The 27,830-nt window shown below is 42.2% G+C and overlaps 1 protein-coding gene across 1 annotated transcript in view; it reads left to right on the forward strand.

Moving 5' to 3' along the window:
* The window catches only part of LOC118363666 (cadherin-23-like), a 544,503-nt gene that overhangs the window by 465,993 nt on the left and 50,680 nt on the right, over window positions 1–27,830 (forward strand). Inside the window, exons 39-48 of the mRNA XM_052486131.1 lie at window positions 1,038–1,218; window positions 1,409–1,542; window positions 1,721–1,930; window positions 2,900–3,007; window positions 3,772–3,889; window positions 9,366–9,476; window positions 9,721–9,924; window positions 12,345–12,803; window positions 21,740–21,856; window positions 22,146–22,370. Of these exons, the coding sequence (XP_052342091.1) occupies window positions 1,038–1,218; window positions 1,409–1,542; window positions 1,721–1,930; window positions 2,900–3,007; window positions 3,772–3,889; window positions 9,366–9,476; window positions 9,721–9,924; window positions 12,345–12,803; window positions 21,740–21,856; window positions 22,146–22,370 (1,867 nt within the window). The remainder of the gene's footprint in view (window positions 1–1,037; window positions 1,219–1,408; window positions 1,543–1,720; window positions 1,931–2,899; window positions 3,008–3,771; window positions 3,890–9,365; window positions 9,477–9,720; window positions 9,925–12,344; window positions 12,804–21,739; window positions 21,857–22,145; window positions 22,371–27,830) is intronic.

The raw sequence follows: 27,830 nt of genomic DNA on the forward strand, positions 1-27,830 counted from the left end.
TTATATATTGACGTAACCTGAAAGGCCGCTCAGCAAGGAAGAAGCCACTGCTCCAAAACCACCATAAAAAAGCCAGACTATGGTTTGCAACTGCACATAGGGACAAAGATCATACTTTTTGGAGAAATGTCCTTTGGTCTGATGAAATACAATAGAACTGTTTGACCATAATGACCATCGTTATGTTTGGAGGAAAAAGTGGGAAGCTTGCAAGCCGAAGAACACCATCCCAACCGTGAAGCACGGGGGTGGCAGCATCATGTTGTGGGGGCGCTTTGCTGCAGGAGGTACTGGTGCACTTCACAAAATAGATGTTATCATAAGGGAGGGAAATCATTCGGGTATATTAAAGCAACATCTCAAGACATCAGTCAGGAAGTTAAAGCTTGTTCGCAAATTGGTCTTTCAAATAGACAATGACCTCAAGCATACGTCCAAAGTGGTGTCAAAATGGCTTAAGGACTACAAAGTCAAGCTATTGGAGTGGCTATCACAAAATCATGACCTCAATCCTATAGAAAATGTGTGGGCAGAACTGAAAAATCATGTGTGAGCAAGGAGGCCTACAAACCTGACTCAGTTACACCAGCTCGGTCAGGAGGAATGGGCCAAAATTCCCCCAAATTATTGTAGGAATCTTGTGGAAGGCTACCCGAAACGTTTGACCCAAGTCAAACAATTTAAAGGCTGTGCTACCAAATACTAATTGAGTGTATGTAAACTTCTGACCCACTGGGAGTGTGATGAAATAAATAAAAGCTGAATTAAATCATTCTCTATACTATTATTCTGATATTTCACAATCTTAAAATAAAGGGGCTATCCTAACAGACCTAATACATGGATTTTTTACTAGGATTAAATGTCAGGAATTGTGAAAAACTGAGTTTAAATGTATTTGGCTAAGGTGTATGTAATCTTCCGACTTCAACTGTATATGGACCCCCGATCCCCCCCTGCCGACCCCCACAGTTCACGAACCACTGTTATAGACCATAAAGATCTCTATTCAGGTTGTTTCCACCGGTCTTTTCCAGGTGTTGGTGAATGTCCTGGATGTGAACGATGTGACCCCCACCTTCACCAAGCCCTATGAGGGGCCCTTTGAGATAACAGAGGGCCAGCCGGGGCCTCGGGTCTGGACCCTCAAGGCCATCGACCAGGACTCTGGGCTCAACGGCAAAGTGGAGTACAGCATCACTGCCGGAGACCCCCAGAGTGAGTAGGGTGTTTGTGTGTGTGTGTCTTTGTGGGGGAGGGGGTGGGGTATAAATGCAGGTGAGCTACTATCCATGTGTGTGTGCATGTGCGTGTGTGTTTGTTTGTGTGTGTGTGTGTGTGTTTGCAGTATAAGGCTAGTAAAAAACGAATCATGCTTCCCCTCTCTTGCTCTCTCTTTCTCTGTTAGATGAGTTTGTGGTATCTCCAGTGGAGGGAGAGCTGCGTGTGAGGAGAGATGTGGAGCTGGACAGAGAGACCACACCCTTCTACAACATCACTGTCATGGCCAAAGACCTGGGCAACCCACCACGCATCAGCATTGTATGTTCATACACATGTTCACAGAAACACAAACACGTACAGACATGCACTGATCCTGTGGTGCTTCCTGCTGACATGCTCAGACACTTATATGAACACAACACATGTGTGCGTCCACACACAAACACACACACTAAGACCAAGTGTGACACTATCATGTGTCCTCTCCATCTCCCAGGTGGTGGTGGGTGTCCACGTGCTGGACATCAATGACAACGACCCCATGCTGTTGAACCTGCCCCACAACATCAGTGTGAGAGAGGGGGCGTCCATCCACACCTTGGTGACCACGGTCCAAGCACGGGACATGGACAGTGGACGCAATGCCCTGCTCACCTACAACATCACTGCCGGAAACCACGATGGAGCTTTCTACATCAATGACACTGTGAGAGAGAGAGACAGAGATTGAGAGAGAGAGAGGGACAGGAAGGGAGGGGGAGGAATGGAGGGAGTAAAAGGGGCAGAAAGGATAGAGAAGTGAGAAGAAGGGCTTGTCCTGAAAATGTAGACAAAATAAATTGATAAAAAGTCAGGATCCAATTGGTGACAGATTTTCATGTGAATATTCTAAAATCCCCAAGAAAATAAGAAAATATGCTAATTTTCCCTCCAGTGGTTTCCACCAAGTGGAAATAACATGTGATGACATAGTGCACACAAAATGTAATTTTTCACTTAAGTGTTCATGTACCAAATAAAAATTGAGAGTTTGGTGTGTTTCCATCACATTTTGGGGCAGCAGGTAACCTAGTGGTTAGAGCGTTGGGCCAGTAACTGAAAGGTTGCTAGATCGAAACCTGACCTGACAAGGTAAAAGTCTGTCTTCAGGCCCTGAACAAGGCAGTTAACCCACTGTTCCTAGGACGTCATTGTAAATAATAGTTTTTAACTGATTTGCCTAGTTAAATAAAGGATAAAAAAATAACAACAGTTTTTTCACAAAAACTGTTGAATTAAATAGCAAATATGCCTACTCTGGTCTTGGCATGTGCGCTCTAGCCAACAGCTCGCAGATACAGTGCTGGTAGGCTGTGTGGGTTGACTAGTCTACATGATTAGATTATTATGGATGAGAGCGAGAATTTTACAGACACAAAAAGATGCCACCATGTAGAACAAACAAATGATCTGTCGCCATTTATTAAATTGTACGAAACTTCCTTTTTCCATCTCTGCTGTCGTGATTATTTTAAATATATACGGTATGACTTAAAAACTCACATAAAAACTGTGGATGGAAACATGGTTATAGAGAGACATTGAAAAGAGAAGGATATGGTATAATTGATAAGTCAGGTCTATCCTCCATCTTGTGCGTAATCACTCCTCCATGATCTCTCTATCCCCCTCTCAGACAGGGATGGTGCAGGTGAACAGGCCTCTGGACAGAGAAAGGGTGGGAGAGTACAGACTGACCATCACTGTTAAAGACAACCCTGAGAATCCCCGCATCGCTCGCCGGGTACTGCTCCACACACACAAGCACACACACTCACTCACTCTCAAATAAGTCAGGACTGATACTGGACCACTCAGGAACCACTCAACACCTCTTGGAAAGCCATTCTGGTGTGTTTTTGGCTTTAACATTAACATCCTGCTGAAAAATAAAGGGTGAGGTTGAGGTTCTCAGAAGACTGAGGTGGGTTTTCCTCCAACTTTTTACCTGGGCTTTGCTCTTTTCATTTTTAGTTTGATCCTGACAAACTTCCAGGCCCTGTCGTTGACAAGCTTACCCCTAACATGATGCTGCCGCCACAATACTTAAATTCAGACAGTTTCACTCATGGCTGTATTGTATTGGATTTGACCCAAACCTGTCGTTTTTAATTTAGGTCAAAAAGTGTGTTTCTTTGCCGTGTTGTCTTGCAGTGTCACTAAACAGCTTTGCTGCAAACAATGGATGACTTGGAGTGGATTTTTAACACAGGCTTCCTTCTTTACACTTTATCATACAGGCCAGTAATGTGGAGTGAATGCAATGTTGTTGATCCTCTGTATTTTCCAGTATTGTGATATGGATTTTTGTCCATATTGCCCAGCTCTACATAGATGGCATTATTCAATGGCACACATGTGCCTCTCATATTGCATGGAATGACAGCTATTTGCTTTTTGATTGAGAACATTTCTCACCTTGTTCCCTGCCCCTCCGTCCTATCCTACCCAATTCACCCCTCCCTCCCCAATCTATCACTCTCTCCCTCTGTCCATCCCTTTCTCTAGGACTCAGACATGCTGGTGATCACAGTTCTGGATGATAATGACAACAGGCCCATATTCACACAGACCAGCTATCGGGCTGAGATCACTGAGAACTCCCCCTCAGGTACCAACCTCACTGGTGTGTTTTCCTTGTCTTTCTCTCTGTATCTGTCACTCGGTGCGTTTGGTTGGCTGGCGGGGGAACTGTCTTGACTGTCTGGCTAGCTTGCTGGAGGACTACAGGGCTGGCTGAGATTTTGTGTCACTGATCTATACATATTACCCCATAACGTCAAAGTGGAATTTTGTTTTTAGATTTTTTTTTACAGGAGATACTTCATCATGAGTCTAGCATATGGGGTACGGGGTACGTGAGAGACATATAAGGGTCAAGGCAGCAGCAAAGATTCCACATGAGCCTTTGCCCGAGTCAAATTGTGCACAGCTCCCGAGGAGGAGACAGTGCCAGGTGTTCAGGTGCATAAAGAACAACCCAAGACACCTATGTCACCTACAAGCAATGTTTTTTGTGGGAAGTGTGTCAAGCAAAGGAAAGTGGCAAACTGCTAGGACAAGGACTAACCAATAAATGAAATCCAACGGATGACATTGCCTGAAAACGCAGACCGTGTAGAAGCATGAGCAGACAATAATTGACTATTTTTGACTGTTGTAATATCGACGCATGTAATGCCATTATTGCTTTGTGCTGATTTTCACTATTTATCAAGCACTCTTGACGCATAAAATTATTTTGGGTTACTGTTTCCCTCATTTCATTGTGTTTGCTGACTGTATGTCTTCGTGGTTGGGGAATTTTTAAAAAAACCACATATATATGAAGCCTCTCGATGGTGCAGCTGTAGAACGTTTTAAATATCCGAGGGCCCATGCCAAATCTTTTCAGCCTCCTGAGTGGGAAGAGGCGCAGCCGTGCCTTCTTCACAACTGTGTGGGTGTGTGGGTAGCATGTTAGGCACTTAGTGACATGGATACTAAGGAACATAAAGCTCTCGATCCACTCTGTAACATCAACTCTCCCCTCTTTCTCCTATAGTCCATGATTAGCTCCTTGGTCTTACTGACGATGAGGGAGAGGTTTTTTCTCTGGTACCACACTGCTAAGTATCTTTCCTCGTAACTGTAATCTGACTCATCACCATTGCTGATCAGGCCTACCACCGTTGTGTCGTCAGCAAACATGATGATAGTTTTGGAGTCGTGGATGAACGCAGTCATGTGTAAACAGGGAGTACAGGAGGGAACTATGTACACAACCCTGAGGGTCCCCTGTGTTGAGGGTCAGCATGGAGTAGGTGTTGTTGCCTACCCTCATCACCTGGGGTTGGCCCATCAGGAAGTCCAGGATCCCGTTGCAGGGTCCCTAACTTGGTGATGATTTTACAGGGGATTATTTTGCTGAACGCTGAGCTGGAGTCTATGAACAGCATTCTAAGCAGTTATTTCCCCTCTTGTCCAGTTGGGAGAGGGCAGTGTGAAGTGCAATTGATATTGTGTCATCTTTGGATCTGTTCTGGTGGTATACAAATTGGAGTGGGTCTAGGGTGTCTGAGATGATGGTGTTGATGTGTGTCATGACCAGCCTTTCAAAGCACTTCCTAATTACAGATGTGAGTGCTACAAGACGATAGACATTTAGGCAGGTTACTTTGGAGCTCTTGGGAACAGTGACAATGGTGGGCAGCTTGAAACATGTTGGGATTACAGACTGGAACAAGGATAGATTGATTGAATATGTCCATGCAGACTCTTACCAGGTAGTCTGCACATGCTATGATAACACGCTCTAGTATTCACTCAGCGGAGTCAATCACCACCTTCCGGAGACACCTGAAACCCCACCTCTTTAAGGAATACCTAGGATAGGATAAGTAATCCTTCTCACCCCCCTTTAAGATTTAGATGCACTATTGTAAAGTGACTATTCTACTGGATGCCATAAGGTGAATGCACCAATTTGTAAGTCGCTCTGGATAAGAGCGTCTGCTAAATGACTTAAATGTAAATGTAATGTAAATGTATTCCAGTGGCCTTGGCTCAGTGGCCTTGTGATTGTTAACCTGTTGCATGGACTCACTCCTTGTGCAATAATAGTGGTGAACATGACTTAAATGACTACCCCATCTCTGTACCCAGGGCTGTTACGGTGACCATATTTCCGCCACACCAGCGGTCATGAGTCATGACGGCAATAAAATTCCACGTGACCATTTAGTCACGGTAATTAGGCTTCTCCAAGGTCTGATGCAGCTGATGGTCATTAGCCTATAATGTGAAGAATTAGCCTAATAGTTTAAACATTCTTTTTTTATGCTAGTGGTTGTATTAATTTGGGATCTAAAACATCCTACAACTGTCCCAGACTATATTTGGAATATTTATTTCTCACACAGAATCGAATAGGTCAACTTTTGTACTATGTGGGCTAGTGTTTTTTCTGCTCATTAGGACTACTCATCTTGTTGGCTGACAAAAGTAAATGTGGACAGTTCTTCCAATATCTTCAATATGTGTCTCTGAATTGGATAAGGACTCACATAGTTGCGTCCCCGATGTGTCCGGCTTCACTTGTAGCCTGTGAGAAAGACCCGATCAAGTGATGGAGAGCCATGTGAGTGAGAGGTGTTTCGAGCATGCAGCCGGGAGAAGGGAATTCAAATTATTATATTCAGGCCAAGGGCACAACAGCCGCTGGCCGCAAAAGGCATGGACTTTTTTTTATCACAACTACAGTTATATAAATAACTCTAAATTAAGCATATGATACATGATTCTTTGTGAACCACTCAACATGTGCACAATCCCTCTAATCATTTATATATTTTGTTCAATTGTATTCTTCATACTATAAAATAATATAAAATAATGCCAGAGAATTCTAAGAAAATCTTGTCAGCTATATTAACTAGTGTAGGCCACAGCCATATGGCATAGCCAGATCAGGGCCTAATATAACTCAGAGTATGCTATTCTGTTCTTCTGAAATAGACTACATTTTTTTCATTTCATGTTTCTTTACACTGTCTAAAATAAATAATGGATGTATTGTGAAAGTGTAGGCTATATTACATGGATTTATTTGATTTTTTAAAAAGTAGATGTTCCAAAGGTCTTCATCAGTGGATGGTAGGCTGCCAGGAGATGCTAAATGTGTTTATGTTAATTAACAGTCAATTACTGTGAGACCGGCAGTTATTTGCTTGACAGTCACTGGCTGACTAAATTTCATGACCGCAACAGCCCTATCTATACCACACACATACAATTATATGTTAGGTCCCTCAATCGAGAAGTGAATTTCAAGCACATATTCAACCACAAAGACCGGGACGGTTGCGCTAACGTGCACTAATGTTTTTGTTTACCTCCAATGTGATTAGCATGACTTTGTAAGTAACAAGAACATTTCCCAGGACATAGACATGTTTCATATGGGCGGAAAGCTTAAATTCTTGTTCATCTAACTGCACTGTACATTTTACAGTAGCTATTACAGTGAAAAAATACCATGCTATTGTTTGAGGAGAGAGCACAACAACAAAAAAACGTGTATCACGGCAACTGGTTTGATACATTCACCTCTGAAGTTAAATAATGTACTTACATTGAGTAATCTTGATCTGATTTGTCATCCTGAGGGTCCCAGAGATAAAATGTAGCATAGTTTTGTTCAATTACAAAACTATGTGATCATAGTTTGTCTATTTATTTTCCATTGATTGTACGTTGGCTAATAGGACCGATGGTAAAGGGAGATTACCTGCTCACCGCAGAATCCTTACAAGGCTCCCAGACCTTCGTCGCCCATTTGTCCATCTCTTCCTCCTACGAATGACAGGGATGAGGGCCTTTTTGGGCGTCTGAAGTAAATCCTTCCCGTCGGACTCGTTAACCTCTAGTGACACCCCATCCCGTGAACAGGACCGTTGTCATCATCTGACACTAATTAGCATAACGCAACTGACATAAATATTACTAGAAAATATTCCTATTCATGACAATCACAAGTGAAATATATTGAGAGACAGCTTAGCCTTTTGTTAATCACCCTGTCATCTCAGATTTTCAAAATATGCTTTACAGCCAAAGCTAGACAAGCATTTGTGTAAGTTTATCGATAGCCTAGCATAGCATTTTGTCCAGCTAGCAGCAGGTAACTTGGTCACGGAAATCAGAAAAGCAATCAAGTTAAATTGTTTACCTTTGATGAGCTTCGGATGTTTTCACTCACGAGACTCCCAGTTAGAGAGCAAATGTTCCTTTTTTCCCAAAATATTATTTTTGTAGGCGAAATAGCTCCGTTTGTTCTTCACGTTTGGCTGAGAAATCGCCCGGAAATTGCAGTCACGAAAACGTCAAAAAATATTCCAAATTAGCTCCATAATATCGACAGAAACATAGCAAACGTTGTTTATAATCAATCCTCAAAGTGTTTTTCAAATATCTATTCGATAATATATCCATTGGGACAATTCGTTTTTCAGTAGGACCGATTGGAGTAATGGCTACCTCTGTATTTTATGCGAGAATCTCTCTGGGAGCATCAGGTGACCACTTGCGCAATGTAACCGCCTAATGTAGCCGCCTAAGCTGTCAATTATATGCATATTCTAGCATCTTGTCCTGACAAAATATCCTGTTTACTACAGGAACGCTTTTTTTTTCCAAAAATGAAAAAACTGCCTCCTAGTCACAAAAGGTTAAAGAAAAAGTAATTCTCCAGTACGGGGTGAGTAATCAATATCCTGATATCTAGAAGCTCTTATCGGTCATAAGACACGGTGGCAGAAACATTATGTACTAAATAAGTTATAAATAATACGAAATAACACACACAATAGTACAATTGGTTAGTGGATTGTAAAACAGCAGCCATCTCCTCCGTCGCCATTCTACAAGCTTCCTTCGATTCACTGTCATTTTCGCTGAGCAGCTCAAGCCCCTGGTTCACCTGGAGAAGATTGACCCGAAGAGACACATGTAAGAAGGCGCCAATCGAAGCTCATTCCTGATGAGCTTCTATTGGCTGTCAATGTTGTTGATCCATCCTCAGTTTTCTCATATCACAGCCATTAATAAATAAAAATATCGTAGACAGAGTATTGTATGTGGAACGTTGACAAAAAATGACAATTAAATCAATTTGAATCCCACTTTGTAACATAACAAAATGTGTCCAAAGTCAAGGGGTGTGAATACTTTCTGAAGGTACTGTATGTCTGTCTGGATGTCTGTCTGTCTCCCTGTCGCTCTGGCTGGCTGGCTAACTGGCTCTGTCTCTCTCTCTGTCTCTCTTACTGTTTCAATTGACAATGTTTAATTCCTCTGCTACCTCTATCACTTGCATGGCCCTCAATACCTCTTACGCTTTTCTTGTCTTTATATCTGCTTTCGTCTATGCTTCGATGACTCATGCTTCTCTCTCTTCCCACTCTCTTCCAATCTTGATCTTTTCCTCTTTCATTCATCAACCATTCTTGCCATTCCCTTCTCAACTCTTGTATTTAACTTTCCTCTCCCAATCTGCCATCCTAAACATCACCCTTTCTCCCCCTATCCATTCCTCCATCCTCTCTCAGGCAGTGCTGTGTCAGTGTTGAATGGACCAGTGTTGGCTGAGGACAAAGACATTGGGCCCAACGCTGTGGTCAGGTACCGTCTGCTGGGAACAAGACTGGACCTCTTCACTGTGGACTCTGATACAGGTCTGACACGCACGCACACACATACACACATACACACATAATGGTCACTTAATCACACACCAATAACACATACACACACTCTCACTCAGAACCCCACACACATATCATTAATCATAATTTTCAAGTCAAATCACATTTTATTTGTCACATTCTTCGTAGACAACAGGTGCAGACTAACAGTGACATGCTTACTTCATCACCAATTATCCTACTGCTTGTACCTCTCCCCTGTTCCCCCCTGCAGGTGTAGTTCGTGTGCGACAGAAGGCTCTGTTGGACCGCGAGGCGTTTGTGGAGCCGCGGGTGGAGCTGCTCCTGGTGGGGGAGGATGTGGGAGGACTCAACAGCAGCGTGCCCCTTACTGTGACAATCATGGACCAGAACGACAACCCTCCTGTCTTTAACCCCCCCAGCCTCACTGTGCACCTCCCTGAGAACAGCCCCACTGGTGAGTGTGTTGATCGGTGGGTGGATGGATGGTGGTGTGTGTGGGTTGGTTCTTCAATCCTTATGGGGACCTAAAGTCCTCCAAAGTCCCAACAAAGATAGTAAAAGAAGAAAATGTCTCTCTCATGGGGACATTTCCTGCTTCCCCTTGAGGACAAAGGCTATTTTAAATTTAGGGGTTAGGATTATGTGATTTGGTTACAGGTTAAGATTAGGGTTATGTTGTCGTTCTGGGTTAGGTTCAGAGTTAGGGGTTAGGGAAAATATGATTTTGAATGGCAATACATTTTAGGTTCCCACAAGGATAGAAGAACACAACATGTGTATGTGTGTCTGTGTGACTATGCATGCATTCATGCATGTGTATGTACGTGCATGCATGCATGTAAATAAACTCAGCAAAAAAACGTTTTTTCCCCCAGCAAACTTAACATGTGTAAATATTTGTATGAACATAACACGTTTCAACAACTGAAACATAAACTGAACATGTTCACAGATATCTGACTAACAGAAATTGAATAATGTGTCCCAGAACAAAGTGGGCGGGGGGTCAAAATCAAAAGTAACAGTCAGTAACTGGTGTAGGCACCAGCTGCATTAAGTACTGCAGTGCATTTCCTCCTCATGGACTGCACCAGATTTGCCAGTTCTTGCTGTGGGATGTTACCCAACTCTTCCACCAAGACACCTGCAAGGTCCCAGGCATTTCTGGTGGGAATGGCCCTAGCTCTCACCCTCCAATCCAACAGGTCCCAGGCATTTCTGGTGGGAATGGCCCTAGCTCTCACCCTCCAATCCAACAGGTCCCAGGCATTTCTGGTGGGAATGGCCCTAGCTCTCACCCTCCAATCCAACAGGTCCCAGGCGTGCTTAATGGGATTGAGATCCAGGCTCTTCGCTGGCCATGGCAGAACACTGACATTCCTGTCTTGCAGGAAATCACACACAGAACAAGCAGTATGGCTGGTGGCATTGTCATGCTGAGGATCATGTCAGGATGAGCCTGCAGGAAGGGTAGCACATGAGGGAGGAGGATGTCTTCCCTTTAACGCACAGCATTGAGATTGCCTGCAATGACAACAAGCTCAGTCCGATGATGCTGTGACACACCGTCCCAGACCATGACGGATCAAACACCTCCAAATCGATCCCGCTCCAGAGTACAGGCCTCGGTGTAACACTCATTCCTTCCACAACAAACGTGAATCCGACCATCACCCCTGGTGAGACAAAACAATGACTCGTCAGTGAAGAGCTCTTTTTGACAGTCCTGTTTGGTCCAGTGACGGTGGGTTTGTACCCATAGGCGACGTTGTTGCCGGTGATGTATGGTGAGGACCTGCCTTACAACAGGCCTACAAGCCCTCAGTCCAGCCTCTCTCAGCCTATTGCGGACAGTCTGAGCACTGATGGAGGGATTGTGCGTTGCTGGTGTAACTCGGAAAGTTGTTGTTGCCATCCTGTACCTGTCCCACAGGTGTGATGTTCGGATGTACTGATCCTGTACAGGTGTTGTTACACATGGTCTGCCACTGCGAGGAAGATCGGCTGTCCGTCCTGTCTCCCTGTAGCACTGTTTTAGGAATCTCACTGTATGGACATTGCAATTTATTGCCCTGGCCACATCTGCAGTCCTCATGCTTCCATGCAGCATTCTCACACAGATGAGCAGGGACCCTGGGCATATTTCTTTTGGTGTTTTTCAGAGTCAGTAGAAAGGCCTCTCTAGTGTCCTAAGTTTTTCTTCTTATTATGTTACTTTTTATTATTACTTTTTATTTTAGTCTGCTTGGTAAATATTTTCTTCTTCTTGAACTGCACTGTTGGTTAAGAGCTTGTAAGTAAGCATTTCGTGGTAAAGTCTACATTTGTTCTATTCGGCGCATGTGACAAATAAAGTTTGATTTGATACATCCACAAATATATTCATTGCTACATTGATTTTTTGACTTTTTAATGAATGATATACACCCATTGATTCTTGAGAATATAACTTAGAAATGCCTCAGGCTTAGTTCAACTGTCGTACTCCATCAGAACGCAAAATATAAGCTTGTTTTACTCCATTTTTTGTAAACAATGTAATTGTAAATAAATACTGTATAGCCTCAAACTATACTTTCTATATCAGGGATGGTAAACGCTTGCATCCATAGCTCTGTCTATTTGAGAGTGGTTACATTTCTCCAGTCCCAACTGTGTATTGAAACAGTGGCGGGGTGCCGCTTTGTTATTTTTTGAGCTGCAGATTTCCCCTTTAAGCCTAGTCCTACACAAAAAAAATCTATTTCAATGGAGATTCTCCACTGAACATTATTTTTAGTTCAGGACTAGGCTTAATTTATGTCTGGGAAACATGCCCCTTGTGTTCAATCCTAACCTCTGTGTCCTCTATTCTTTCGTTTCTCTCTGTTCTAGGTGTGGTGGTGACCCAGCTGTCTGCCAGTGATGCTGATTCAGGCTCTAATGCCTGGCTGCTTTACCGGCTGGAGAGCGGTGCCCAGGACCGCTTCGTAGTTGACTCCCTCTCTGGTGCCGTCCTGGTGGGAAACTCCACCCTTGACCGCGAGGAGCGTGGCTCCTACCGCCTGGTTGTCGTGGCTACTGACCGTGGCACACCCTCATTGTCGGGAACGGCTACCCTGTCGGTCATCCTGGATGATGTCAACGACTCACGACCACGTTTCCTGGAACCCGTGACAACTATTAACATAAACGAGTCTACACCACCGGGCGTGGTGGTGGCAACGCTCGCCGCGAAGGACCCTGACCTACGACCCCGGCTGGAATATTACATCATCTCTGTGGAGGCGAAGGATGATGGAAATAACCCTGTTGGTGGGCTGCAAGAGTCATTCGGCATCGATTTCCACACGGGTTAGTAGTCAACAGACAGTCGATCATGTTTAGTATTGTATCTTTACTGAGTTGCCTGTCAGTTTGTGTGGATGTTCTTCTAAATATGTGTATATGTGGCGCCTGAACAATGTCGCAAACGGAGCAGCTGCACTTTCAAAATAGTATGTTTTTGCACCCCCACTTTTTTTCCCCAGAAAAGTATCGTGATCTATTGGGTAATTTGTCATTTTCAATGATAAGTAATGTTTTGAGCTAGTCTGTATTGAAATAGATCATTCAATTTTATATAATTTTATATAATTAACAGATTGTAGTTGAGCTTACACACAAAAAACAAACTAATTGGAATTCGTGGCAAAGAGGTCTAAGACACTGTATCTGAGTGCTAGTGGTGTCACTACAGACCCTGGTTCGATTGCAGGCTGTATCACAACCAGCCGTGATTGGGAGTCCCATAGGGCGGCGCACAATTGGCCCAGTGTCATCTGGGTAGGCCGTAATTGTAAATAAGAATTTGTTGTTAACTGACATGTCCTGCACGCACAAGCTCCCGTTTGGCCTACAGAAATACATCTAACGGATGTATAGATGCTGTTTAGAAGCCTCTTGGACCTAGACTTGGCACTCCAGTACCGCTTGCCATGCGGTAGCAGAGAGAACAGTCTATGACTAAGGTGGCTGGAGTCTTTGAACATTTTTAGAGCCTTCCTCTGACATCGCCTGGTACATTAGTCCTGGATGGCAGGAAGCTTGGCCCCAGTGATGTACTGAGCTGTACACACTACCCTCTGTAGTGCCTTGCCGTCGGAGGCTGAGCAGTTGCCATACCAGGCAGTAATGCAACCAGTCAAGATGCTCTCGATGGTACAGCTGTAGAACCTTTTGAGGATCCATGCCAAATCTTTTCTCCTCTTGAGAGGGAATAGGTTGTGTTGTGCCCTCTTCACAACAGAACAGATTATATGGGATTGATTATAATTTGTTTGTAAACTATTAGAAATGTAGCTTAAAACCTCTTTGGGATCGGGGGCAGCATTTTCACTTTTGGATAAATAGCGTGCCCAATTTCAACTTCCTGCTACTCATGCCAAGAATATAAGATATGCATATTATTAGTATATTTGGATATAAAACACTCTGAAGTTTCTAAAACTGTTTCAATCATGTCTGTGAGTATAACAGAGGACTAACCATTCAGAATTATTTATTTTTGAGGTCACTGTCTGTTCAATAAGTTCTCATGGGGAAACAATATTTCTTAGGCACTTGTTTGCAGTTCCTACCGCTTCCACTGGATGTCACCAGTCTTCTGAATTTGGTTGAGGTTATTCCTTTGTGCAATGAAGAAGTACGGCCATCTTGGAAAAGGGTAACGCCGTTGAGAGTTGGGCAAGACTTGAAAAGTAGCGTTAGTTTCCTCTCATCCTCTATTGAAAACAGATAGACCCGTCTTCAATTTGATCGATTATTAATGTTTAAAAATACCTAAAGTTGTATTACAAAAGTATTTTGAAATGTTTTGACTTTGCGCAAATTGGAAGCTGTTTTTTTCTGGATCAAACGCAACAAATAAATGGACATTTTGGATATATATGGATGGAATTAATCGAACAAAATGACCATTTGTGATGTTTATGGGACATATTGGAGTGCCAACAAAAGAAGCTCGTCAAAGGTAAGGCATGATTTATATTTTATTTCTGCGTTTTGTGTAGCGCCTGCAGGGTTTAAATATGCTACTCTCTTTGTTTACTGTTGTGCTATCATCAGATAGTAGCATCTTATGCTTTTGCCGAAAAGCCTTTTATATTTATTTGAATTTGCCGCTCTGCATTTTCCCTGGCTTGTGGCCAGTGAGACACAACCGTCCCCCTATCCTAGAGAGGTTAATTAAATGGATTAATATTATTGTGTTTCTCTTCCAAGAAAAACTAGAATGCATTTTACAGTAGCCTATGTAGGCCTCAAGGTTTCCATTCGAAAATATGGCATTGTATAACGTGACCGGTCTGGATAGGCCTAGACTACTAAGCGACTGTGAGTGAAGAGCAAACGAATCCTAACATTTCCACACCGTAATTGTAGGCTAACCAATACCCAAAGGGAGATTCAGTGAAAATAAAATGTGATTGATTAATCAAGACCTGTCCCCATGCTTGTCTAAAGCAGCACGAAATGGTCCTTAATAATTGACCAAATGCAGGTAGACTATTGCTTCAAATCCTATTATAACAATTGGATGACTTTGGGTGTTTCAGTAAGCAACAATTTGTTGCCTTCAATTGCATTAGCCTACTTTATTCCAATATTTCTGTCATTCAATTATATTTATTCCCATAGCAATTCGTTATGGATCCATCACGATGTGGTTAGAAAACAGTGCATTTGGTGGGCTATGCAAAAGAGATGGGAGAAGTGACATGCCTCACAAACATCCATTAATACATTTAAAGTCCTTAAACTCAGCAAGAGTCTATTGTCCTGCTGATAGCCCATCAAGGGTGGATGGCTTCTTTTGTTTTCCAATTTATTGGAAAGGCTGCTAAACCATTTACACTTGGCCCACAAAATTGTTGCATACTTACAGTACAGTGCCCTTTCACTCCATTCTCTGCCCGACTCTCTACCAATGCCACCAGATTGTTCTGTAATAGGGGGCCTGAGATTTGTGGTCTGTGATATTGAGTTAGAAATGTAAATCTTTAGAGTACATTGAAAGTTTGCTCTTTTTTGGCTACTAGGCTACATTTTACAATAGAGCTCAACACAGACTGGCCACAGCATCTATCAGCAGTCTAAACTGTGACAGAAATTGTTGGAGTTTTCAGACCAAGCCGAGCTATTAGACTATCCTTTTGTAAATTAATGGAGGTGTGAATGTTTGTCAGTATCTCTCCTATTGTGCTAGAGTCCTGCATCAGGCAAAAAAAAATCAGCTGGAGGGTGGTCCCGGAGTTGAGTAAATACAATGGCGCAATTACGCTTGACATGTGGACTGACAATTTTGGAAAAATAGGATTATTTGTGCCTGACAGCACATGACATAATGAAGAGTGGCTGTTATCCACCATGGAGTGGGACAGTGCAGCTCAAAACTGCAAATAAAATAAGGCCAGCTATTATGAAAGAATACTTGTGGATTTGTTGATTTCCTCTATCACTTCAAGAGGCCTACTGTCCACCTGGTAATTGTGTGGTTCCAAAGGATAAAGCGTCACCTTCAGATGGATGTGTGGTTTCAGAGAGAAGCCGGCTGCGAGCCTGCGACCAGGCATGGTGGAAGACATCGTTTTCCTGCACAGCAATTTGAAGAAATCCAGTGATGAATGGACTGATTTTGAAGTTATTGTTTTAGTATTTTTATTTGTTGTCTAATATTAGAAGGCTACTTAAAACTTCTTAAGGATCCGCCCCTTTAAAAAAAATGATATCTTCCTGAAATGACATACTAAAATCTAACTGCCTGTAGCTCAGGCCCTGAAGCAAGGATATGCAAATTCTTGGTACCATTTAATGAGAAACACTTTGAAGTTTGTGGAAATGTGAAAAGAATGTAGGAGAATATAACACAATAGATCTGGTAAAAGATAACACAAAGAAAAAACCAACCATTCTTTTGTATTCTTATTTATATATGCCATTTAGCAGACGCTTTTATCCAAAGCGACTTACATTCATGTGTGCATACATTCTACGTATGGGTGGTCCCGGGGATCGAACCCACTACCCTGGCGTTACAAGCGCCATGCTCTACCAACTGAGCTACAGAAGGACCAGATTTGTACCATAATCTTTGATGCAATGCCCCTGGTGCAATACACATTTTGGCCACTAGACGACAGCAGTGTATGTTTTAGACTGATCCAAAGAACCATTACATTCTGTTAAAAATGTATCAAGACTGCCCAAATATGTCTAATTTGTTTATTAATAACTCTTTATGTTCAGAATTGTGCACTCTCCTCAAACAATAGCATGGTATTATTTCACTGTAATAGCTACTGTAAATTGGACCGTTCAGTTAGATTAACAAGAATTGAAGCTTTCTGCCAATATCAGATATGTCTATGTCCTGGGAAATTTTCTTGTTACTTACAACCTGGTGCAATACACATTTTGGCCACTAGACGACAGCAGTGTATGTGCAAAGTTTTAGACTGATCCAAAGAACCATTGCATTCTGTTAAAAATGTATCAAGACTGCCCAAATATGTCTAATTTGTTTATTAATAACTCTTTATGTTCAGAATTATGCACTCTCCTCAAACAATAGCATGGTATTATTTCGCTGTAATAGCTACTGTAAATTGGACAGTTCAGTTAGATTAACAAGAATTTAAGCTTTCTGCCAATGTCAGTTTTCTTGTTACTTACAACCTCATGCTAATCGCATTAGCCTACATTAGCTCAACCGTCCCATGGAAGGGACACTGATTCCGAATAAGTTTTTAAAGCAATTTGACTTGTCAATGTGCCACATTGCATTGTGAAAACATACAGTGGGGACATACACTGCCGATTTTGCAGGTTTTCCTACTTACAAAGCATGTAGAGGTCTGTAATTTTTATCATGGGTACACTTCATCTGTGCGAGACGGAATCTAAAACAAAAATCCAGAAAATCACATTGTATGATTTTTTGCATTTTATTGCATGACATAAGTATTTGATCACCTACCAACCAGTAAGAATTCTGGCTCTCACAGACCTGTTCTCCACTCATTACCTGTATTAACTGCACCTGTTTGAACTCGTAACCTGTATAAAAGACACCTGTCCACACACAATCAAACAGACTCCAACCTCTCCACAATGGCCAAGACAAGAAAGCTGTGTAAGGACATCAGGGATAAAATTGTAGACCTGCACAAGGCTGGGATGGGCTACAGGACAATAAGGCAAGCAGCTTGGTGAGAAGGCAACAGCTGTTGGTGCAATTATTAGAAAATGGAAGAAGTTCAAGATGACGGTCATTCACCCTCGGTCTGGGGCTCCATGCAATATCTCACCTCGTGGGGCATCAATGATCATGAGGAAGGTGAGGGATCAGCCCAGAACTACACGGCAGGACCTGGTCAATGACCTGAAGAGAGCTGGGACCACAGTCTCAAAGAAAACCATTAGTAACACACTACGCCGTCATGGATTAAAATCCCCCTGCTCAAGCCAGCGCACGTCCAGGCCCGTCTGAAGTTAGCCAATGACCATCTGGATGATCCAGAGGAGGAATGGGAGAAGGTGATGTGGTCTGATGAGTCAAAAATAGAGCTTTTAGGTCTAAACTCCACTCGCCGTGTTTGAAGGAAGAAAAAGGATGAGTACAACCCCAAGAACACCATCCCAACCGTGCAGCATGGACATGGAAACATCATTCTTTGGGGATGCTTTTCTGCAAAGGGGACAGGACGACTGCACCGTATTGAGGGGAGGATGTATGGGACCATGTATCGCGAGATCTTGGCCAACAACCTCCTTCCCTCAGTAAGAGCATTGAAGATGGGTCATGGCATGAAAACGACCCAAAACACACAGCCAGGGCAACTAAGGAGTGGCTCCGTAAGAAGCATCTCAAGGTCCTGGAGTGGCCTAGCCAGTCTCCAGACCTGAACCCAATATAAACTCTTTGGAGGGAGCTGAAAGTCCTATTGCACAGCGACAGCCCCGAAACATGAAGGATCTTGAGTAGGTCTGTATGGAGGAGTGGGCCAAAATCCCTGCTGCAGTGTGTGCAAACCTGGTCAAGAACTACAGGAAACGTATGATCTCTGTAATTGCAAACAAAGGGTTCTGTACCAAATATTAAGTTCTGCTTTTCTGATGTATCAAATACTTATGTCATGCAATAACATTCTAATTAATTACTTAAAAATCATACAATGTGATTTTCTGGATTTTTGTTTTAGATTCCGTCTCTCACAGTTGAAGTGAACCTATGATAACAATTACAGGCATCTACATGCTTTGTAAGTAGGAAAACCTGCAAATCGGCAGTGTATCAAATACTTGTTCTCCTCGCTAAAAATAAACTGTTTATTTTTAGCCAAATGTTGAATAGACATGCAGACTAATAAATACAGGAAACAGGATCTGGGTCTGGGAAGGTGTGATGTCGTTGATGTTTGTATGTGTATGCTTTGTATTGCCTCAAAATATAAAATGACAAGCAACACACATCTGGTTATCATTATGAATAGGATATTTTTTTAGTTTTTTTGTTTACATTCTTCATTGTAACCACAATGTCACAAATAAATGAACACACACAACATGAGCAGATTACCTTGGTCAAAACAGTTATATTTTAAAGACTATCAGAAAGAATGTTGGTACTTATTTTGATCCAAAGCCACGAATGAGTGAGTCACTTTCCGCTGACAAATATAGCTTGAAATATGCTGCGAAATTGCCTACTAAATAGGCCAAGCCTGAACAAATATATTAAATTGCCTAAATACACTAGTAAAATTCACAAATAAATATAGTAGATCAGGTCTTGAAAATATGTGCAACCTTTTTCCCCTCCCTATCCTTGCTGGACTCTTTCATTCAGTTTCTTCTTCACATCAACAAATAAGGACTCAATGTTTCAGAAACTCACTTCATATAGAGGAGCTATCACACTTTCACACTGTGGTAAATAAAGCCAGTTTGTTATTTAGAATAATTTATTTCTGTTTTTAGAGGGAGAGAAACCAAAAGCCTACCGTGCCTAATTGTCAGTATACCTTAGCCCCACCCATCTCTTTAAGGGTCACATGGGAGGCCATGTACTAAACAACCAATGATTTCAAGATGAATGTTAGACTCTCTGGTGGAAGACTTGGTTTGATCTGAGCATTCTGACCTAACAACAGCAGTCAAGCAACAAAACTAACTGGCTAATGTTGACTAACTTGCTAGCTACTTCCAGACACGAAAAATAAAACAGCTCACACTGACCATTTAAATCGTCCGAGCAGAGCTGGTTTGGCTGTGTTGATGTTAAGTAGCATTGGCGACTGTAACTGTGCTACTGGCAACAATTTAAATACTCTTTTTTTTCCCAACTTTTACTGACACCGGTCATATTCAACGGTGTTGAGAATTCATAAATTTGTCAGTTATTTTGCGCTCTGGCGCCCTCAGACACGAGTGCTCTGAAATCGGAGAAAATATCCAGAGCTAATTTACCAGCTATGTCTATCGACAGTTGTCACAGTGACATCATGAACATTCTATTGAAATGGTTAATTGCGTAGTGGAGTTTTTTGTTTAGACATGTAGCTAGCTAGCTAAACAATGAGCCATAATAATGGCTCTGAGATACGAGTCATTTTACTACACAGATAATACACATAATGTTAGCTAGCGAGCCAGCCAGCTAACGTTAGCTAGATAGCTAACAGTACACTTTAACTTGAAATGAAAATTACTTCCTGACAAAATCAGAAATGTGTAATATCAGAAAATGTCACTCGCTAGACTATCTTACCCATATACATGGATGGACGCTTCTCCCGGTCACGGATGCCATCATTTCCCTTATCTTGAAGACCTAATCCAGAAACAGGTGTTTTATATAATAGCCTTCTGTGTGTTCTCTTTTCGACTCCCTATGCATATTTGCAATCAAAACGCCAGAATTTTCTCCATCTCCTTAACTATCATATTCTAATTCCACTGGGCATTCCACAGATTTCAAATCTTGGTCCTCCATAAAGTGGAGAGCAACCCTTTTGCAGTTCCACTACGGGATATTGTTCAATAAAGCTACTTTAGAAAGGATTACCTACACATAATGACCGGCTCATGTTATACACAGAAGCTTTCTACATGGCAGACAAATCTGAACTCATCTCTCGGCATGTCCAGCCCACCCATTATCTCAGCCAATCATGGCTAGCGGGAAGGTTCCTGACTTTTTCCTTGGCTAAACCAACTAGGCTCGTATTTAATAATTGTATTTGCAGATGGCATGCACGTTTGTTATTAAGGTATATGAAAGTTCACATGTACCAGAAGACATTTCTGACAAAAAAAAAGTTTACGTTCAAATCGCTCTCCTGTTAAGTAGTGACGCGGGACATACGCCTAGTTCCCTGAAATTAGTCACATATGTTTAAAAGTTACCTTGTCCATTTACCATCTGATTAAACTTATGTATTTGGCTCGGTCAAATGTAGGGTTAAGCAGCGGATTACACCTAGTCCTCGACCAGAAAGAATTTTGGCTGGAGATTTTCAATTTTTTAGTCCAGGACTATGCTCAATCTGTGTCCAGGTTAACCTCCCCATAATGTTTAAATTAGTGCAATGGCATGATGTCTTACATGAAAAAACAAGTTTACATGACCAAGTACATTAATGGGGTAAATCTACTCTGAGGTTGTTTTTAGGCTGTTTCAGAGGTTTAATTCTTAATCAACAATGTTCAACAAACATCTTTTGTTGAAGTTCAGTATATCAATAAAGCTACAGTACACTAGCAGTAGTCAAGCTGCTTATACTGAAGAAACTTGTCGGTGCATTGGTCAAATTAGCTTTAGAATTTCTAAAATTTCACTTAAAATGTACTTTTTTGTATTGATTTTTTTATTGACTGACTATATATTCAATTGGGATGTGTTATCTGTAATGGTTATAATAAATTAGTTGCGCACTGTTGGCATATAGGCCTAGATGAAGAAAAAGTTATTGACTTCAGTATAATTTATTGTGGCAGAACCTAAACATTTTTTGTTTGTTCTGTTCATAAATATGGATTCCCTTGTGAAGAAACAGCGCAGATTTGCAGGATTATATATATTTTTTGCACCCCCACTTTCAGACAGGCACCCATGGTATACAGTATAAGTCAACTGTATGTCAACTGTGTCTGTGTGTGTGTCTGTGCATATGTGTCTATGCGTGCGTGTGTCTGTGTATGCTTGTATATGTGAACTGTGAATGTGTGCCTGGGCATGTGTGTTCCCACAGGTGCTGTGTTTGTGCGTAACCCACTCAACAGAGAGCTGGTGGCCACCTTTGAGATTCTTGTGTCGGTGCATGACAACGCCAGTGATGTCATTGACATGTCAGTCAGCGTACCTAATGGTGAGTCTTCATCTAAAATCACCCTAATTCTATTTTTTTTTAACAATTGTTTGGTTTTTCATCACCTTTTTGTGGCTCTATATGTCTCTCAATATTCAACACTTTGTCAAACTAACAGAAGTCGATAGGAATTGACTTACTGCAGCTCATGATAAAACCAAGCATACTTACCTTACAAACAAACCTCAATCAGTACAATAGACTCAAAATAGGTTAAACGACAATGCTCTTAATCTGTCCTGTCTCATTACAATAATAACCCTCTCAATTACCGCTCAACCATTAACAGCGAGACTGATAGTGAACGTGCTGGATGTGAATGACAACGCCCCGCGGTTCAGACCCTTTGGAGTGGCCAACTTCTCAGAGAAGATTCTGGAAGGCGCTCAGCCAGGCACCACTCTGCTGTCCGTGTCAGCTGTGGACCCAGACAAAGGCCCTAATGGACAGGTCATCTACCAGCTGCTACACCTGCCCAGAGGGGACTACCTCAGACTGGAGGACCCATCAACTGGTATAACACACACACACACACAAATCTCAATCAAAAATGGCACATCATAACTTTTTAAGACACACACATTTGATTTACTATGTAACCGGAACAACAGAAATTGTACAACCTTAGTCCAAACACCAAGCAACCTCAACAATAGATTTTGGCCTTTTGGTATAATGTTTTCTCCAACACCCTACTCAACAAATTGGATGCAGTCTATCACAGTGCCATCCATACATTTTGTCACCAAAGCCCCATATACTACCCACCACTGCAACCTGTACGCTCTCGTTGGCTGGCCCTCGCTTCATACTCGTCGCCAAAACCACTGGCTCCAGGTCATCTGCAAAACCCTGCTAGGTAAAGTCCCCCCTTATCTCAGCTCGCTGGTCACCATAGCATCACCCACCTGCAGCACGTGCTCCAGCAGGTATATGAATACAGCCTCAAGCTCATTACCATAACGCAACGTTAACTATTCATGAAAATCGCAAATGAAATGAAATCAATATGCTAGCTCTCAAACTTAGATTTTTGTTAACAACACTGTCATCTCAGATTTTCAAAATATGCTTCTCAACCATTGCAAAACAAGCATTTGTGTAACACTATTGATAGCTAGCGTAGCATTTAGCGTTAGCATTCATCAGGCAACATTTTCACAAAAAAACAGAAAAACATTCAACTAAAAATAATTTACCTTTGAAGAACTTCAGATGTTTTCAATGAGACTCTCAGTTAGATAGCAAATGTTCAGTTTTTACAAAAATATTATTTGTTTAGGACAAATCGCTCCGTTTTCTGCGTCGCGTTTAGCTACGAAAGAAACCTGTATCCAGGATTGTGTAAATCTATCCGCAATGTTAACATTCATGAAAATCGCAAATGAAATGAAATGAAATAAATCTATTTGCTCTCAAGCTTAGCCTTTTGTTAACAACACCATCATCTCAGGTTTTCAAAAATATGCTTCTCAACCATTGCAAAATAAGCATTTGTGTAACACTATTGATAGCCTAGCATAGTATTATGCCTGACATGCCTGACATTCAGCAAGCAACATTTTCACAAAAAACAGAAAAACATTCAAATAAAATCATTTACCTTTGAAGAACTTTGAAGAACTTCAGATGTTTTCAATGAGGAGACTCTGTTAGATTGCAAATGTTCAGTTTTTACAAAAATATTATTTGTGTTGACAAATCGCTCCGTTTTCTCCATCACGTTTGGGTAAGAAAAAAAACGAAAATTAAGTCAATAAAACGCTAACTTTTTTCCAAATTAACTCCATAATATCGACAGAAACATGGCAAACCGATATTTAGAATCAATCCTCAAGGTGTTTTTCACATATCTATCGACGATAAATCCATCGTGGCAGTTGACTTTCTCTTCTGAAGAAATGGAACGCACATGGACCTAGAGATTACGCAATAATTTCGACACAGGACACCGGGCAGACCCCTGGTAAATGTAGTCTCTTTATGGTCAATCTTCCAATGATATGCCTACAAATACGTCACAATGCTGCAGACATCTTGGATGAACGGCAGAGAGCATAAGCTCGTTCACAGCACATTCACAGCCATACAAGGAGACGATAGAGAAACAGAGCTTCAAAAATTATGCTCATTTCCTGTTTGAGTTTCCTCTTGGTTTCACCTGTAGCATGAGTTCCGTGGCACTCACAGATAATATCTTTGCAGTTTTGAAAACGTCAGTGTTTTCTTTCCAAATCTGCCAATTATATGCATAGTCGAGCATCTTTTCATGACAAAATATTGCGCTTAAAACGGGCACGTTTTTTTTAATCCAATAATGACATAGCGCCCCCATAGGTTGAAGAGGTTAAATAAAGGTGAACTAAAAAATAATAATATATATAACCACCTGGTACGGCAACTGAACCGCCCACAACCGCAGGGCTCTCCAGAGGGTGGTGCGGTCAGCACAACGCATCAATGGGGCAAACAACCTGCCCTCCAGGACACCTACAGCACCCGATGTCACAGGAAGGCCAAAAAGATCATCAAGGACAACAATCACCTGAGTCACTGCCTGTTCACCCCGCTACCATCCAGAAGGCGGGGCCAGTACAGGTGCATGAACGCTGGGCCCGAGAGACTGAAAAACAGCTTCTATCTCAAGGCCATCAGACTGTTAAACAGCCATCACTAGCAGAAAGAGGCTGCTGCCTACATGCAGACTTGAAATAATCGTCCACTTTAATAAATGGAACACTAGTCACCTAAATACTGTCACTTTAACCATTTTTACATATTTTGCATTACTCATCTCACTTGACTATACTGTATTCTATACTCTATATTGCATCTTAGACTATGCTGCTCTGTCATTGCTCATCCATATATTTATATATTTTTTATTCTTATTCCATTCCTTATTCCATTAGCTATTTGTTGTGGAATTGTTAGATATTGCTGCACTTTTGGAACTAAAATCACAAGCATTTCGCTACACTGGCAATAACATCTGCTAACCATGTGTATGTGACCAATAAAATGTGATTAGATTTGCTTCTTCTTCGATCCAATACGTATTATGGTACAATTCGGCTCAGTTGTAATCCAGAGAGGTTAGAGGAATTATCTAGATCCTCTATGAGGCTGTGCAGGGATCCAAAGTATGGATATAAAAGAAAACATGAGTCGTCAGCGTACAATGACACCTTTGTTTTTAAGCCCTGGATTTCTATCCCCTTGATATTAGTATTGTATCTAATTTCAATAGCTAACATTTCAATGGCCATTGTAGTGGCTTCCTTTCATCTTTACCATAGCCACTGCCCAAGCCTGAAGCGGGGTTGTTTGGTACGCATATAGTCCACACTCAAGGTTTCCAAACGGCCAAACATTCAATGACATCCAAGGATATGGTGCAACAAAAATGTTTATTCTTCTTATATCTAACAAATAAATGATTCCCCAATCAACTTAAAGCATAGAATACTTGATATGGAAAATACATATTATGTACATATTATAAATACATATAAATACATATTATACATATTATGACCTGTCTGTATGTCTGTATGGTCAAAAAACTATACCGCTCCTGCATCTAGCAAGGACTCCCTCCCCCGAAGGCCCAACTTCCTGCCTTTATCCTAACACACTTACAATGAATGGGCAAGAGGGGGGTGGACAAAAACTGAGTTACACTAACAAATGAATATATCTCATTCAGGAAAATCTAAATCATAAAGGTACGTACCTAATATTTCATCATGTACATTAATATTTCATATATTTACACAAATATACATTGAGCTCAGTATGTTCAGTCTTTTATACAAATATGTCCAAATCGGCTCTAACAGCCATAATAAATAGATATGCTGATAGAGGAAAACCTTGTTTCACTCCTCTTGATAGTTTTATACTTTCTGAGAAGTACCCATTAATAACTATTGTACAACTGGGTTTACTATACATAGATTTATTCCAAGTCAGAATCAGGCTGGTACAGGACAATCGCTATGTCAAGGCAGGCAAGAAAACCAAAAACTAGAGCACAGGAAACACGGGCACACGCTGGTAGAACTTGATGGGACAAGACGAACTGGCAACAGACAAACAGAAAATGCTGGTATAAATATACAGGAGATAATGGGGACAAATGGCTGTGAGACAGGGGTTATTACTAGATACATGGAAAGTGGGATGTATACGGAGAGTGCGGGGCAACAGAAGGCGAACAGCAGAGGACCTAAGGATCTTAGCGATAGGGAAAGGTCCGATAATACGGGGGGAACATTTTTATGGACTCCACCCGGAGGGGAAGATCCCAAGATGGTAACAGGGAGCTGGGGTCTGGTGGAAGTCTGCCTATTGTCGATACCTGGTGGTGGTCTTGAGAAGAGCGACCCGGGCTCTCTTCCAGATACCGCAACAGCAATGGATTATTATCTGGGCAGAGGCTATGCTGACCTCTTTCTCTTGGAAAAGCGGGGGCTGATATCCCAGGGAACTCTCAAAGGGTGAGAGACCTGTAGCAGTACAGGGAAGGATGTTGCGGGCATATTCCACCCAAACAAGTTGCTGGTTCCAGGTGGTGGGATTGGTGGAGACGAGGCAAAGAAGAGTCGTCTCCAGGTCCTGATTGGCTTGCTCCGACTGGCCGTTAGACTGGAGATGAACCAGAGGACAAGCTGGCCGACGACCCAATGAAGGTGACCTTCCAGAAGACCTTCCAAAACCGGGACGAGAACTGAGGACTTGCCATCGGAGATCATGTAAACCGGAAGTCCATGGATCTGGATGACGTTCTGCACCATGAGCTGGGCCGTCTCCTTAGCTGAGGGCAACTTAGGAAGGGGAATAATATAGGCAGCTTTGGAAAACCTGTCCACCACCGTACAGATGGTAGTGTTGCCAGAGGAGGTCAGCCGGAGCTTTCTGCGGAGTCTTGTTCTGTGCACACACAGTACAGTTGGCAACGAACACAGAGACATCAGGAACCATGGTGGGCCACCAAAAACGTTGTTGGATGAAAGCCAAGGTCCGACAGGAGCCAGTATGACGGGTGAGTTTCAAGGAATGTGCTCATTCCAGAACAGGAGCAGAGGCAGAGTCCAGGATAAACATCTGGTTGTGCCTTGCGGACCAGACTCTCGATACCCCAGATGATAGCAGTCGCGAGACAAGAAGTGTAGGGAGGATGGTCTCTGGATCCGATGGTGTAGTAGTGGGGCTGTACAGGCTTCACATTCTTGGACCCCGGGCGGTAAGGAGATTAAATTAAATGGAAACAAGTAAATAACAGGGCCCATCTCGCCTGTCTGGAATTGAGGCGCTTGGCAGTGCGGAGATATTCCAGGTTCTTATGTCCATCCACACCAAGAATGGTTGTTCCACCCCTTCTAACCAGTGCCTCCACTCCAACGCCATCTTGACATCGAGTAAGACCATATGAACGGAACCTTGGGAGAGGTGAGTGCAGACAAGGGGGAATCAAGGGTGCTGTAACCCCAAACGAAACGACGGTGGAAATCGACAAACCCCAGGAAACGTTGCAATTGCACTCGATGTGGGTGGAGGCCATTCCATCACCACTCTCACCTTGTCAGGGTCCATCTGAATATTCTCTGCAGTGAGCGATGGAACTCACATTTCTACACCTTCACGAAAGTCTGGTTCTCCAGGAGACGCTGGAGGACCTGGCGAACATGAAGGACGTGCTCTTGAGCTGACCTGGAATAAATGAGGTTGTTGTCGAGGTAAACAAACACAAATCGATTAAACATGTCTCAGAGCACATCATTGACCAGGGCATGGAACACTGTGGGAGTGTTGATCAGTCCGAACAGAATCACCAGGTACTCATAGTGCCTGGTAACCGTGTTAAAATAAGTCTTCCACTCATCTCCTTCCCGTATCTGAACCAGATGGTAGGCGTTCCAAAGGTCCAACTTGTTGAAGATGATTTCCCCTGGAGTCGCTCGAAAGCTGA

This window comes from Oncorhynchus keta, chromosome 3 (assembly GCF_023373465.1).
Source record: "Oncorhynchus keta strain PuntledgeMale-10-30-2019 chromosome 3, Oket_V2, whole genome shotgun sequence".
NCBI classification, from domain to species: domain Eukaryota; kingdom Metazoa; phylum Chordata; class Actinopteri; order Salmoniformes; family Salmonidae; genus Oncorhynchus; species Oncorhynchus keta.